The 13944-nt window shown below is 43.0% G+C and overlaps 2 protein-coding genes across 5 annotated transcripts in view; one reads left to right on the plus strand and one right to left on the minus strand.

Annotated features, from left to right (window-relative positions):
• Nucleotides 1-489: 489 nt before the first annotated feature.
• On the minus strand, nucleotides 490-4210 carry LOC116469431 (uncharacterized). Its single transcript, XM_058439281.1, has 3 exons — nucleotides 3938-4210; nucleotides 3541-3719; nucleotides 490-932 (listed from the first exon to the last, which is right to left on the minus strand). Exons 1-3 carry the CDS (start codon nucleotides 4208-4210, stop codon nucleotides 833-835), a joined length of 552 nt encoding a protein of 183 aa, XP_058295264.1. The 3' UTR covers nucleotides 490-832.
• Nucleotides 4211-4316: 106 nt separating this feature from the next.
• The window catches only part of TDRKH (tudor and KH domain containing), a 20677-nt gene continuing 11049 nt past the window's right edge, over nucleotides 4317-13944 (plus strand). For all 4 annotated transcript variants that reach the window (XM_058439276.1, XM_058439277.1, XM_058439275.1 and 1 more), the window contains exons 1-3: nucleotides 4317-4444; nucleotides 12133-12281; nucleotides 13595-13701. In XM_058439276.1, the coding sequence (XP_058295259.1) occupies nucleotides 12158-12281; nucleotides 13595-13701 (231 nt within the window). In that variant the 5' untranslated portion in view covers nucleotides 4317-4444; nucleotides 12133-12157. The remainder of the gene's footprint in view (nucleotides 4445-12132; nucleotides 12282-13594; nucleotides 13702-13944) is intronic.

Here is a 13944-nt window from a genome sequence, read left to right on the forward strand (position 1 = left end):
ACTTTGGGAGGCTAAGGCAGGCGGATGCCTTGAGCCCAGGAGCTGGAGACCAGCCTGGGCAACATGGTGAAACCCCATCTCTGCTAAAAAGACAAAAATTAGCCGGGTGTGGTGGTGCATGTCTGTAGTCTCAGCTACTTGGGAGGATGAGGCAGGAGGATCGCTTGAGCCTGGGAGGTGGAGGTTGCAGTGAGTAGAGACCATGCCATTGCCTCAAGCCTGGGCAACAGAGCAAGACTCTGTCTTAAAAAAGAAATAAATTCCTCTTGTGGTTTAACTATAAAGTGTAACCCCCTTTTTGGACTTCATTTCCTCTTTTTTGCCCATCCCACCTTCACTGGAGCTAGAAGAAGATGGACCCATAAAGTAGGTCTGTATTTTTATAGCAACACTGGACACATTCTTCCTTGGATTTGAGCTACCATTTTACCTTTTTTAAAGTAAAAATAGCTATAGCAATCAAGGCACTCAAATACCCAGGAATAATTTTAATAAGAAGTATGTAAATTCTACATAATGAAAACTAAAATTCTGTTGATGGGGCACCAATGACTTGAATGTATAGGAAGATTCTTATCATACATTCTCCTTTAGATAATCTAAAAATATGTGATTCGAGTCAAAATAACAGTAACAGAAAAGTAAATTATTGTTCAATATAGCCTCACAATATTATACTACACAGTAGTCAGAATGAAGGGACTAAAACTATACACAATATGGCTGAATCTCACAGAAATAATTTGAACAAAGGAAGCCAGACACAAAAGAGTACATACTCTGTGATTTTCTTTATATAAAAAGCAAGAACAGGCAAAATTAGTTTATGGTATCAGGAGTCAGAAGAGTGGTTGTCCTTGAGAAGAGCAGCGACTGTGAGGGAACACACAAGTGGCTTCTGGGGCACTAGCAATGTTCTGTTTCTTGATCTGCTGCTGGTTACACAAATGTATTCCATTTGTGAAAATTCATCAAGATATATACTTGTCATTTGTGCATTTTTCTGCATGTATATAAGTTAATTTTTTAAATTGTGATAAAAAACATAATGTACACAATTTTAAAAATTTTTAGGCTGGGCGCAGTTGCTCATGCCTGTAATCCCAGCACTTTGGGAGGCCGAGGCGGGTGGATCACCAGGTCAGGAGATCGAGACCATCCTGGCTAACACGGTGAAACCCCGTCTTTACTAAAAATACAAAAAATTAGCCAGGTGTGGTGGCAGGCACCTGTAGTCCCAGCTACTCAGGAGGCTAAGGCAGGCGAATCGCTTGAACCGGGGAGTTGGAGGTTGCAGTGAGCCAAGATTGCGCCACTGCACTCCAGCCTGGGTGACAGAGTGAGACTCCGTCTAAAAAAAAAAAAAAAAAAAAAAAAAAAAATTTAATGATCAATGGAACAAAATGAAAAAAATCCAGAAACAGACCCAAATACACATGGCAATGTGGTATTATAAAGGTAGCATTCAAAAACAATGGAGAAAACATGGGTTCTTCAATAAGAAGGATTTGAATAAAACAAAACAAAGTTGGATCTCTCACACCTTTACACCAAAATAAATTCCAGGTGAATCAAATATTTACATATACAAAGACACTATCAAAGTACTTTTTAAAAAACATAGGAGCTTTAAGAATAATCTTAAGTAGTGGGAGACTTTACTAAAAATTATATGAAACACAGAAGTCGGCCAGGCGCAGTGGCTCACGCCTCTAATCCCAATATTTTGGGAGGCTAAGGCAGGTGGATCACTTGAGGCCAGGAGTTTGAGACCAGTCTGGCCAACACAGCAAAACTCCGAGTCTACTAAAAATACAAAAATTACCCAGGTGTGGTGGTACATGCCTGTAATCCCAACTACTCAGGAGGTTGAGGCACGAGAGTCTCTTGAACCTGGGAAGCAGAGATTACAGTGGCCAAGATAATGCCACTGCACTCCCGCCTGGGCAACAGAATGAGACTCTGTCTCAAAAAAAGAAAGAAAGAAACCCAGAAATTAGCAAAGAAAATATTGATAAACTCAATTACGTAAAAATTTTTAAAATTTGCAAAGAATAACCATAAACAGGCTGAGGGCAATGGCTCAGGCCTGTAATCCTAGCACTTTGGGAGGCTGAGGCAGGCTGATCACCTGAGGTCAGAAGTTGGAGACCAGCCTCAAAATATACAATATACATAGAACAAACTTGGAAAGGGGAAAATACTTGTTATATGTATAAACAACATACATAGAACAAACTGGGAAAAGGGACATACTTTTTTTGTTTTTTTGGAGACGGGGTCTCGCTCTGTTGCCCAGGCTGGAGTGCAGTGGCAATCTTGGCTCACTGCAACCGCCGCTTCCCCAGTTCAAGCGATTCTCCTGCCTCAGTCTCCCAAGTAGCTGGGATTACAGGCGCTTGCCACCACAACCGGCTAATTTTTGTATTTTTAGTAAAGATGGGGTTTCAGCATGTTGGCCAGGCTGGTCTCAAACTCCTGACCTCAGGTGATCAGCCCGCCTCAGCCTCCCAAAGTCCTGGGATTACAGGCGTGAGCCACCGCACCTGGCTGGGAAAATATTTTTAACTTATATACAAACAGCAAGTATTAAGAAATGACCCTATAACCAATAAAAATATGAACAGAATTTACAAAAAAATTGTCATTTAAATATATTAAAAGATGCTCAACTTTACTTATAAGAGCAATGAAATTTTATCTTGCAATGAGATAGCATTTACACTATCAGATTGTCAAAAGTCAGAAAGTTTAACAGCACCAGTGTGCCATCAAACAGGTTCTTTTCATACATTGCTGACGGGAGACAAAATTGGTAAAATTTCCAGGGAAGGCAATTTGGTAATACTAACTAAAATCATTTTCAAAAATTGCTGGTGGGATGAAAATTATAAAAATCTTTGTGGAAGGAAGGGAATTTGCAAAACTTTATCTATCCAAATGAAAAAACAATGCACACATTTCTTTAACTTGGCACTTGCATTTCTAAGTATTTATCATACAGATATGCAAGAGGGAAATGAAGTATCCTTGCATATCAATCAAACGTTAAAGGACTGGTTAAATATATCTTCATATATCCCTCAGGCATACTATGAAACTATCACTATGAGGCAGATACGTATATGCTGCTATGGAAACATTTCCAGACTGTATCAAAGAAAGTTGCAAAATAGTATGTATGTTATCAACTGGGTTAAAAAAATATGTGTGTGTGTGTATATATGTGTGTGTGTGTGTATATATATGTGTGTGTGTATAGATATACACTTTATATATTACACATATACACACGTTAACTATAGAATATCTTGTGAAATTTTTCACAAGAAAGTGGTAACCCTAGTTGCCTTGAAGGAAGATTTATTCACTATAATAACCTTGTTTCTTCTGAATTTTGTAGAATGTAAATGTATTACTTATTCAAAACGCATACACATTTTTATATTAATAGAAAGCAAAACCTGAGGCCCAAAGGCATCTCCCTGATTGACAAAAGATACAATCTTGCGTTCTTTCAGCAAACTTATTGCTTATCACCTGCCAGGTATTGTGACGGAAGCTAGTGCGGAAGATCCCCCAATGACCAGGATCGCCCGACCTCTGTCCCCAGGGTGAGCCCCTAGCGCGGGGCGGGGACAGGGTGGACCGAGTAGGGCGCAGCGCTGGGCTCGCGAGGCTCCCCGCCCCACGGAGGCGGTAGCAGGACCCAACCGTTCCTAACGGTCCAGGGACCAGGACAGCGTCTGGAATAAAATCTTCCAAAGCAAACTTCCGCCTGCGGAGACCCGCTCCCTTCCTCGCCCCCACAGAAACGCCCCCCGCCACCGCCCCCCACCCCCCGGCGTAGGCCTTCACGCTGTCGCCTCGACCCGTTTCCTCGAATCCCCCGGTAAGGGTGGGCCCCTGGCGCCCCTACGGCCCGCCGCCCCCTTACCACCGCGGTCGGAGCTCGGGTCTCACTCTCCTGCCGCTGTTTCGGGCCACACCGTGTGTCCGTGCCTCGGCAAAGGAATAGAAGAGTGGGTCCTCGCTCTCTGCGGCGAACCGCTTGTCCCTTGACCTCCTGTCCATCTACAAAGCCTATTTCATGTTTTCCAGAAAGAAAACATTTTTCCGTGTCTCTTGAGTCCTCATCACCATATGCGGGGCCGGACCGATCTATGCAAAAGGTCGCAAGAGAAACAACTGATGGAGCATCGCCCATCATGAGGCTGCTCTCCCGATGGTCACTGAGTTGTGTTGTGGCACTCTCTTTGTACAAAGACACCAATTTTTGCGAACGATGCCACTCATGATTCAACGCTCTCACGCCTGGGTCGCAGCTGCTGGAGCGCGGATTTTCCCCCAAGGGTTAGAAGATAGAAAACTCCTCGGTAATTGGCCTAGAGGTGGTCTGCGAGAACGCCGGGAAGCTTGTAATTGGCTGTTTAATTCTCAGCAGGTGCGGTCTCAATTAACAACATCTGCTTTTCCTGGAGCTTATTGGCTGACAGGGTGGGCCTGCTTTGGATTCCATCCGGGTAATTGGGCAGTGGCTAGCAGCAGCCACGTCGCTCAGGGGCAGCCCGCGGAAGGATTGGTTGTGACGGGAGAAGGCGATTGGTCGGACTGCGAGCAGGGTGTTGATTGGTGCTGTCGGGCTGCGGGGGCGGGGAAGTGGCGGCTGAAGCGCCGCCGGCGGGGCTCTCTGTCGCCGAGTGAGTGGGAGGCGGCGGCGCTGGTGGCTGCAGCTGGGGTGAGGCGCGAGGCAGCGCACTCGACGGCTGACTGGAGCAGCGGTAAAGGCGGGGATGGAGAGCGAAGGTTTGGGGAGTGGGAAAGACAGGGTCATGGGCAGCCCTGGCCACTAGGAGACGGAAATGCGGGATCGATGGAAGGGAGGGGTCTGGCGTGCCCCGGGGCGAGGGAAGGGTGTGGGGCGCAGCGGGGAAGTCAGAGCCCTGGGCTGTGAGACGCCGCCCAGGGGCAACTTGACCCACTGGGAACTCGTAACTGTATCTGAGGAAAATGCTCCGGTCACCCGCTTACGCCACGACGGACCCGGTGCGGGAGCGTTTGTGTTTGCCCTGAGTCAGTTCAGACTCTTCCACTGGGCCTTTTTGAGACTGAGAGCTGCCATCCATATATCACTTTGCCTTTAACTTTCCCCAGCTTTTTCTTTGGTTATCGCTAATAGGATGGCTGTTTATAGTCGTCAGAATAATACATTGGGGTTTTTGTTTTTCCAGTATCCCTCATTCCTTAATGCAGGTATCATAGTGGGGGTTGGCTGGAGACCCCTATTTCAAAGACTGACTTTTAGACCCTTTCCTTGTTTTGAGAGAAAGGGGTTGACACTTTTTTTTTTCTCCTGAATTTAAAATAAACGTACCAAGGATGAGAACATTGAGCTGCTTCGATTCAAGCATGTCACCATGTTGTAGGTTCTTTGTAGGTTCTGGTTATTAGGAGATACTGGAATGAGTTATCTATGCTTTCATGGAGCTAACAATATGATTTGACTCCTGATCACATCCTATTTGACTCCTGTCATTTTAAATGATAAGGTAAGCCTTAGCGATGCATATCAGATAGTTTTTGGCAATTGTTCAATACAAATGTCAGAGAATTTCGAAGTTAGCTTTTACTGAAAACCATTATCTAACCATATTCCTCACTGAGCAATGATCCTCATCTTCTCTTCTTAGCTTCCCCTAGAAACGGTGGTCTTAAGTTCTAGTGTCTTCCTCCTTCCCATTCAATTTTTAAGTAATAAAATCAAACACAAGCTAGCAGTCAGTACTATGCAGTTATCCCCGTTTGCATTGTATTATTTTCCATTTCTCTTTAAGAGAAACATAACTGAAAGGATATGAAAATTGTGAACAAACCATAGTGACAGATCAAGTAGAGTCTCATTTTTTGAGACATCAGCTGATAACTCAATTAGCACAAATTCATTTGTAATGTTTGAAGAGGAGTTAGTGAAATTTACCTTTTGCTTCAAATAGAAGTCGGCCAAAACCGTGCCTATAATCTCAGCTACGCCGGACAACTGCGGGAGTTCAAGGCTGCAGTGAGCTATGATCATGCACTGCATTCCATCCTGGGTGACAGACCAAGGCTCTGTCTCTAAACAAACAACAACAAACTTTCCAATTCATCTACTCTCCATCTCCATCATTGACACCTGGACTAGTCCCTGATTGGTCTCCTGCAGCCACGGTTACTGCCTTCAGTTCTCCACCACGGACACAGATGTTAATCAAGAATGACAAGCATGGCATGTGTTATCAAGGGATATTGGGGATTCTGTGGAAGCCCATAGCAATGTAACTCAACCCAGTGTAGGGGGTTGAGATTGAGGGGCCTTGGCTACAGAGGCCTTTCTGCACTTGATCTTGATAGTGTCAGAACTGGAAAACAAAGGTGCTGCTAGTCCTTTGGGCCTCTGTAAAGAGGTGTGATTATGACTGGCCATCAAAACAGACTTATTTCCCTTGCGCACTGTATTGTGTAGAAATGACTAATGAGCTGTGTGACCTTAGATCAATCCTTTTCTATCCCTTAGCCTCAGTTTCCCAAATTGCTGCGTTATTAATGGAATCAAATAAGTTCTGTAGTCCCTTCTAGTTATAAAATCTTGTGATTTCTATGCCCCATAAGTATCAAGTATGGCCAGTTTTTAAAAGCAGACAGCATGAAAATACAAATCCAGTTTATTCTTGTTCACAGGGCTAGATTTCAGTTTCCCAAAGCCTTTAAGAGCTAAAGACTCCTGCCTGTCAAGATCTTCCTTGCCAGATGGGAAACTCCATGAAGGCAGCTGCCAAGTCTGTCTTGACTGTTGTGTCCCCAGGGTCAAGCACACATCAGAACTCGATATTTATTGGCTTGAATAAATGTCCATTTACTGCAGTTCATTCATGTAGTATAGGTTTGCAGAAAAGAGTTGTATTTTAATGAGATGATTTTCAACTATACACCATCTAAGAAATAAACCTTAAGGTTCTAGCTCCTTTCAACTGTCGCATTGACGAAGAATTTATACAGTCGTCCCTCCCTTCGTTATCTGCAGGGGATTGGTTCCGGGAACCCCGCAGAACCCAAATCCGTAGATGCTCATGTCCCTTGTTTAAGATGCATATTATTTGTATATAACCTACACACATCTTGCCCTATACTTTTTTTTTTTTTTTAACCCCTTGAGACAAATTCTTTCTGTGTTGCGCAGGGTGGAGTGCAGTGGTGTGATCAGTTTACTGCAGCGTCCACCTCCTGGGCTCAAGCCATCCTCCCACCTCGGCCTCCTGAGTAGCTGGAACTACAGGTGTGCACCACCATGCCCAGCTAATTTTTTTTTTTTTTTTTTGTAGAAACAGAGTCTCACTATGTTGCCCAGGCTAGTCTTGAGTACTTGGTCTCAAGCAGTCCTCCTACCTCAGCCTTTCAAAGTGCTGGGATTAACAGGCATGAGCTACTGTGCCCAGCCTGTTTTGGTGTTTATGTTTCCTAGACTATGAATGTTTCCAAGTAGAAATTCTTCTTCCTCCTTCTGTCCCCAACATGCTCAGCACACAAGAAGGAGCTAGCACTATTTAACCAAGACACATTAATAATGGAAACAAGCTTTGCACTTTAGTGGTCATATAAGAAAATACCTAAGCCAGGCGCAGTGGCTCACGCCTGTAATCCCAGCACTTTGGGAGGCCGAGATGGGCGGATCACGAGGTCAGCAGTTCGAGACCATCCTGGCCAATATGGTGAAGCCCTGTCTCTACTAAAAATACATAAATTAGCCGGGCGTGGTAGCGGGTGCCTGTAGTCCCAGCTACTCGTTAGGCTGAGGCAGAAGAATCGCTTGAACCCAGGAGGCAGAGGTTGCAGTGAGCTGAGATTGTGCCACTGCACTCCAGCCTGGACAACAGAGTGAGATTCCGTCTCAAAAAATATATATATCTAAAGTAATCGGGACAAAAGAAGTCAAATCCTTTCTAGACACCAAGAATAAACCATCTCAATGTAGGAAAGTAGCAGTTTGGGAGGTATGTATTCAAAAATTATTTAAGTCAAAAAACTCCTTTATGAAACAACTTGTTTCCTTTCCTTTTGTATATACAAAGACGCTTATATAATACCATCCAAACTTTCAGGATGGTGAAAGCTTTTATTTGCAGCCTATTTAAAAAAAGAGAAGCTAATGCTTATCCAATGAGTTGGGGAAAGAACCTCATAAATGAAAACAAACAGCCTACATTAAACTCAACCCTTTCTGTCCTACATTCTAAAAAGGTCGGGAGAGAACAGTATTCCCTCAGACTGATAGTCTCTAAAAATGATATACTGAATTTACTGAGTAACTAATGACCCAAAATAGACAACACACTTGAAAAGAGGTTCCCACCCCCCACCCCGGGTAGTAAAAGGCGGTTTTATTTTTTGCTCAGGCTGTGAGTCTGGGCAAGAAGGTGGATTAAATTTGTTTAAAACCAGGATATAGAAAAAATAGATTTGGCAAGCTTCTGGTAGTTCTCTGAAGAACTTTATTTGGTTCTATTGATCAGTAAAACTGTGAGACCAGATGCAAATTCTGGTCATCTGTATGACAGTGTAGTAGTCTCCCCTTCTCTGTGGTTTTACTTTCACTTACCCATAGTCAATCCTGGTCCAAAAAGATTAAATGGGAAGTTCCATAAGTAAACAATTCTTAAGTTTTAAACTGTGCACCATTCTGACTAGCATGGTGAAATCTCCATCCTGGCCCAGACGAGAATCCTGCCTTTGTCCGGCATATCCGTGCTGTATATGCTACCCGCCTCTTAGTCACTTAGTAGCCATCTTGGTTATCAGATTGAAAAAACCTATAGTTTTCAGTACTCCAAGGCATCCACTGGGGTTCTTGGAACATATTCCTCGAGGATAAGAGAGGATGACTGTTGTAAGAAATCTACCTCCAGCCTCCCTTACCTGACTATATCTGCCCTCAGTGAGATTTCAGTGCTAGATGTTCTCCTTTCTCTCTTTGCTCTTCCAGATTGACTGTGCTTTCCCCGAAAGCCTAAGTTTTATTCCAGAGTAGGTTTTGTATTAATGAGTATGTTTTTAGCCTTACCAGGATATAGCCAGTTTTTCCCCCCAGGGTGAAATACATTTTTGTTTATTATAATTATTTGGGTTGAATTTTTGTACCTGGAGGTAAATTATGGCATAAGTTACATTTACTAATTTTTAAGCAAATCTCATTTAAAGCCAGCTTGCTTTGTTCTACTAGATTGTAATATCTGGAAATACAGATATTTAGTTTTCAGTTTTTTATCACCTATCTTTGGTTTTTTAGTCTTCAGTGTTTTTTAACCACCTACAGTACTTTCTACCAGTATTAATTTTGAATTGAATATGTTGATCAAAATAAAGAATAAAAATACAGGTGCTGTTACCCTGAGAGTTTAGGTAAAAGGAAGAGTGGGGAAGGATTTCTAAAATCACTTTACAAGGTTTTTTTACAAGCACATAATAACCCAGACTCTGGGTTAGAGATTAGATAACCTCTTCAAGCATGGGTACTCTTCTATGGGATTAATATTTCCTGCCTTACAGGGTTATATGACTATAAAATAAAATTATGTAATTTGCCTGGCATAGTAGCTACTCAACACATTTATCTTTTCATTTTTGTGTCTTTAGTGCCACAGTAGCATCTAGCACATAGTACTTACCCCAGTTCTTGTGTTGAGAATAAACTGAATGGACAATGGCAAAGGCAGGCATGTAATTAAACAATGCAGTAATCTAGGGAAAAGATAATGGTGTTTTAGAGCAGGGTCATAGAACTGCAAAGAGAAAAAGTGGTCAGATTCTGGATAATTTGAAGGTAGAGCAAATAAGATTTGTTGACAGGCTAGGTGTGCAGTGTGAGAGAGAGGATGACTAAGGGAGTAAGAGAATGCAGTCGAGGCAGAGCACAGTGGCTCACACCTGTAATCTCGGCACTTTGGAAGGCTGAGGTTGGTGGATCACTTGAGCCCAGGAGTTCCAGACCAGCCTGGGCAACATGGTGAAACCCTGTCTCTACAAAAAATACAAAAATTAGCCAGGCATGGTGGCATGCACCCGTAGTCTCAGCTACTGGGAGGCTGAGAGATGGGAGGAGTGCTTGAGCCCAGAGGTTGTGGCTGCAGTGAGCCATGGTTGCGCCACTGCACTCCATATCACTCCAGCCTGGCAACAGAGAAAGACCTTGTCTCAAAAAAAAAAAAAAAAAGAGAATTGCCATTTGCTGAGATGGCAAAGATTATGGGAAGGGGGTGAATTAGGAGCTCAGTGTTGAGATGTCTATTAGACATCAAATGGAGATCCATGTAGGCAGTTGAGAAAGGTCCTACATGGATCTATTAATTTGGAAGTTATCAGCATATAGATTAGGAGTTAAAGCCAGTCTGCGAATGAGACTTGAGATCACCAAGGAAGTGAGGTAGAACAGAGAAGAGGGCGAAGGACAGATCCCTGAGGCACTCCAGTGTTTAGAGGTTAGAAAAATGTGAAGAAACCAGCAGCAACTGGGAGACTGATGGAATAGCCAGAAAAGAAAGAGGAAAACCAGGAGGGTGTGCTATGGAGAAAGTGTTTCAGAGAAAAGGGAATCACCAGCTGTGCCAAATACTGTGGGGACATCTGGTAAGATGGGAACTGAGCATCGATCTTTGGATTGAGCAGTATGAAATCATTGGTGACCCTGATGTGAGCAGTTAGAGTGGATTTAAGAAAAGAACTTGAGGACAGATATATTGACACTCGAGTTTTCCTTTAAAAGGAAGAAAAGAAATGGGAAATAGTTGAAGTGAAATCCAGGAAGTGTTTTCTTTAAAAATGGAGAATGTTTGTCTGCTGATGAGACTGTCCAGTAGAGAGGAAAGAAAATGTTAATCATGCAGGAGGAGCAAGGAGAACTTGTGGAGCAGTGCTTTTATGAAAGACTTCAGTGCTAGGAGCAGAGACAGTTCATCTGTGGTCACAGGAGAGAACAGCAAGCATTTAGGCACAGGTGGAGGAAGGTGGGCAAATGTGTAGAAGCTTGTGGATATTTTCTCTGAATGCTCTTCTGTTTTAGTGAAATAGAAAGCAAGGACCTCAATTGAGAGAGGTTGGAGGAGGCAGCACAAGACGTTTGAGTGGAGAGGGAGGCTGAGAAACTATGTGGAATAAGGAAATATAATGAGGAACATGTTAAAATTTGCTTGGCAGCAAAATGAAGATACAGTGTCAGAGAGAAACTCAGCACGAAAGCCTGTAAGAAGGCCACTAGTGGTCTAAATAAGATTTGAGCTTCTGAATCAGGCCAGATCCAGCATTGTTGATGTCATTAACATATAGGTAGTAATTGAACCCACATATGTGGATGAAATGGTCTAAAGAGAGCAGAGTGACATTAACAATTGATGGCACAAGATGAGAAGCCCAAACTTGGAAGGACCCTCCAGGGAAATAAGAGGAAACCAAGAGAAAGAGGGCAGAGAAACCAAGGAAAGAGTTTTGTAGAGGGAGTGGCCACCTTCCTGCTACCACAGAGAGATGGGCGAGATAAGGCTCCAGGCATGCCCTCTAGGTTGATTATCTGGGAAGTTACAGTTTTGGTGATGGAGCAGGGAAGAACCCCATTTCACTGTTCATTAAGGAGTAAATATATAGAAACCAAAAGTAGAGACAGTAAATGAAGACTGTACTTCCAACAAAGATAAATAGTAAGGCCTTTACTAAGCCTGGAATGGCATTTCTTGCAGAGGCAGCAGCTTCTGGAAAGCCCTGGAGGCATAAAAGGACTTAGATAAGTAATTTTAAATAATTTAATATGAAATCTAAGTATATATATTTTAAATATTTCATTCATTTAGTTTTTTTTTTTTGTCTTTTAAAACTGACTTGGGTGGGGAAAGTGAAGTATGCTTCTCTTTAATTCTATGTGTACCTTAGCTAACTTTTAAAAAATACCCTGAGCCCTTTTTATATGAAATAAATTTTGAAATTGCTGAAGCTCTTGAAATTGGAAGGTAGGCAGTAGTAGTCTTCTCAGTAATAATGTGCTCCCATGCCTCTCTGCTATTCATACAAGGATTGGATGAAACCTCCCTCTTTTCCCTGCTTTGCTTGTTTCAGGATATAAGTCAGAGTACAGCAGAAAATGTCTACTGAACGGACTTCTTGGACAAACCTGTCCACCATTCAGAAAATAGCCCTGGGCCTTGGGATCCCAGCCAGTGCAACAATTGCCTATATCCTATACCGCAGGTATAGGGAAAGCAGAGGTATGTGAACCCTATGACTGTGCATGTGAAAATGTTCAGACATGCTCCTGCCTTGTTAAATTGAAAAAAAAACTCTTTCCTTGCCAGGTATTGTGTGTTTTTTGTTTTGGGGTTTTTTGTGGGGTTTTTTTGAGACAGGGTCTCACTCTGTCACCTAGCCTGGCATACAGTGGCACAATCTTGGCTCACTGTAGTGTCGACCTCCTGGGCTCAAGCAATCCTCCCACCTCAGCCTCCAAGTAGCTGGGACCACAGGCCTGTAGTTTTTGTAGAGATGGGGTTTTGCCATGTTGCCCAGGCTGGTCTTGAACTCCTGAGCTCAAGCAACTCGCCTGCCTCGGCCTCCCAAAGTGCTAGGGTTACAGGCATGTGTCTCCATGCCTGACCCAGGTATTGTAATTGACTTTCTGTGAGGAATCTTTGACTAAAATTATTTGGTCTTTTTTTTTTCTTTGAGACAGAGTCTCACTCTGTCACCCACATTGGAGTGCGGTGGAGCAATCTCAGCTCACCGCAACCTCTGCCTCCTGAGTTCAAGCAATTGTCCTGCCTCAGCCACCCTAGTAGCTGGGATTACAGGCGTGCGCCACCACTCCTGGCTAATGTTTGTATTTTTAGTAGAGACGGGGTTTCACCACCAGGGTGGCTGACCTCAAGTGATCCACCTGCCTCGGCCTCCCAAAGTGCTGAGATTACAGGCATGAGCCACTGCACCTGGCCTAGTCTTTGCTATGTTCTTACATAGCAAAGTAAGCTAGTCTATGAAATGAATTCATTTTATAACTCCATTGATGTGTTTTCTTCAGCAACATCAACACAGCAAAGAGTGCTTTTTTAATTTCTATACTCATCTTTTTTATATATTCCTTTTCTCTAATTAATTGTTAGTAGAACGCACTTACCTCAAAGGCTAGATCTAGAGAAAAGGACCTAGAGAAATGACTTATGTACATATCAGTCAGGAGAAGTTCTGAGCCTAATGGACCCCTCAGGTAACTTTTGGCCTTCATTCTTCTCCAATAGTCATGTCTTGGGAGAAATAGTTGGCCCAAACCCCAGCACCTCTTTATTGCAGAGTCTCCTTTTCCCATTTTAGCATCTGAAACAACATCCCAGAGAAAATGCCCATCTCTGATCCTTTGGGACCTTCTAATTCCCATTCAGATGCCACTTTTCCTTGTTGTTATGGTTGAGATCCTCACTTTATCTCTTGGATCAGTGTCTCTTTGACAGCCAGATTCTGGGGAGGACTGGTAGTTATAATAGCTTTGGGTGTTATCTAAGTCTGATCTGATGAACAATGATCTGTGCAGAAGAGCGGCTGACATTTGTTGGGGAAGACGACATTGAGATAGAGATGCGGGTTCCCCAGGAGGCTGTGAAACTCATCATTGGCCGGCAAGGAGCCAATATTAAACAGGTAAGTGTGTGAGTAGGCAGTCTGCTTTCCCAAGGATTGATTCTGTTTACTGATTTCTTGTTTCCTTCCACTGACCCCATATCACAAAACATTCACATGCTGTGTGTGTGTGTGTTTGTGTGTGTGTGTACATATATATATATATATATATATATATATATAAAACAGGTACATGATGATAGTATATTTTAATATGCTAATCTTTTTTGTCCAATTCACCAGCCCACAATACTCATAAAAATT

This window comes from Hylobates moloch, unplaced genomic scaffold (genome assembly GCF_009828535.3).
Source record: "Hylobates moloch isolate HMO894 unplaced genomic scaffold, HMol_V3 SCAFFOLD_5, whole genome shotgun sequence".
In the NCBI taxonomy this organism is placed as follows: Eukaryota; Metazoa; Chordata; class Mammalia; order Primates; family Hylobatidae; genus Hylobates; species Hylobates moloch.

Coding starts and splice junctions, on each gene's coding strand:
- LOC116469431 (XM_058439281.1), bottom strand. CDS start 4,210: ATGATGGGCGATGCTCCATCAGTTGTTTCTCTTGCGACCTTTTGCATA. Junction 3,720..3,937: donor CCCGAGCTCCGACCGCGGTG/GTAAGGGGGCGG, acceptor CTGGACCGTTAG/GAACGGTTGGGTCCTGCTAC. Junction 933..3,540: donor TCCGTCACAATACCTGGCAG/GTGATAAGCAAT, acceptor TGTAACCAGCAG/CAGATCAAGAAACAGAACAT.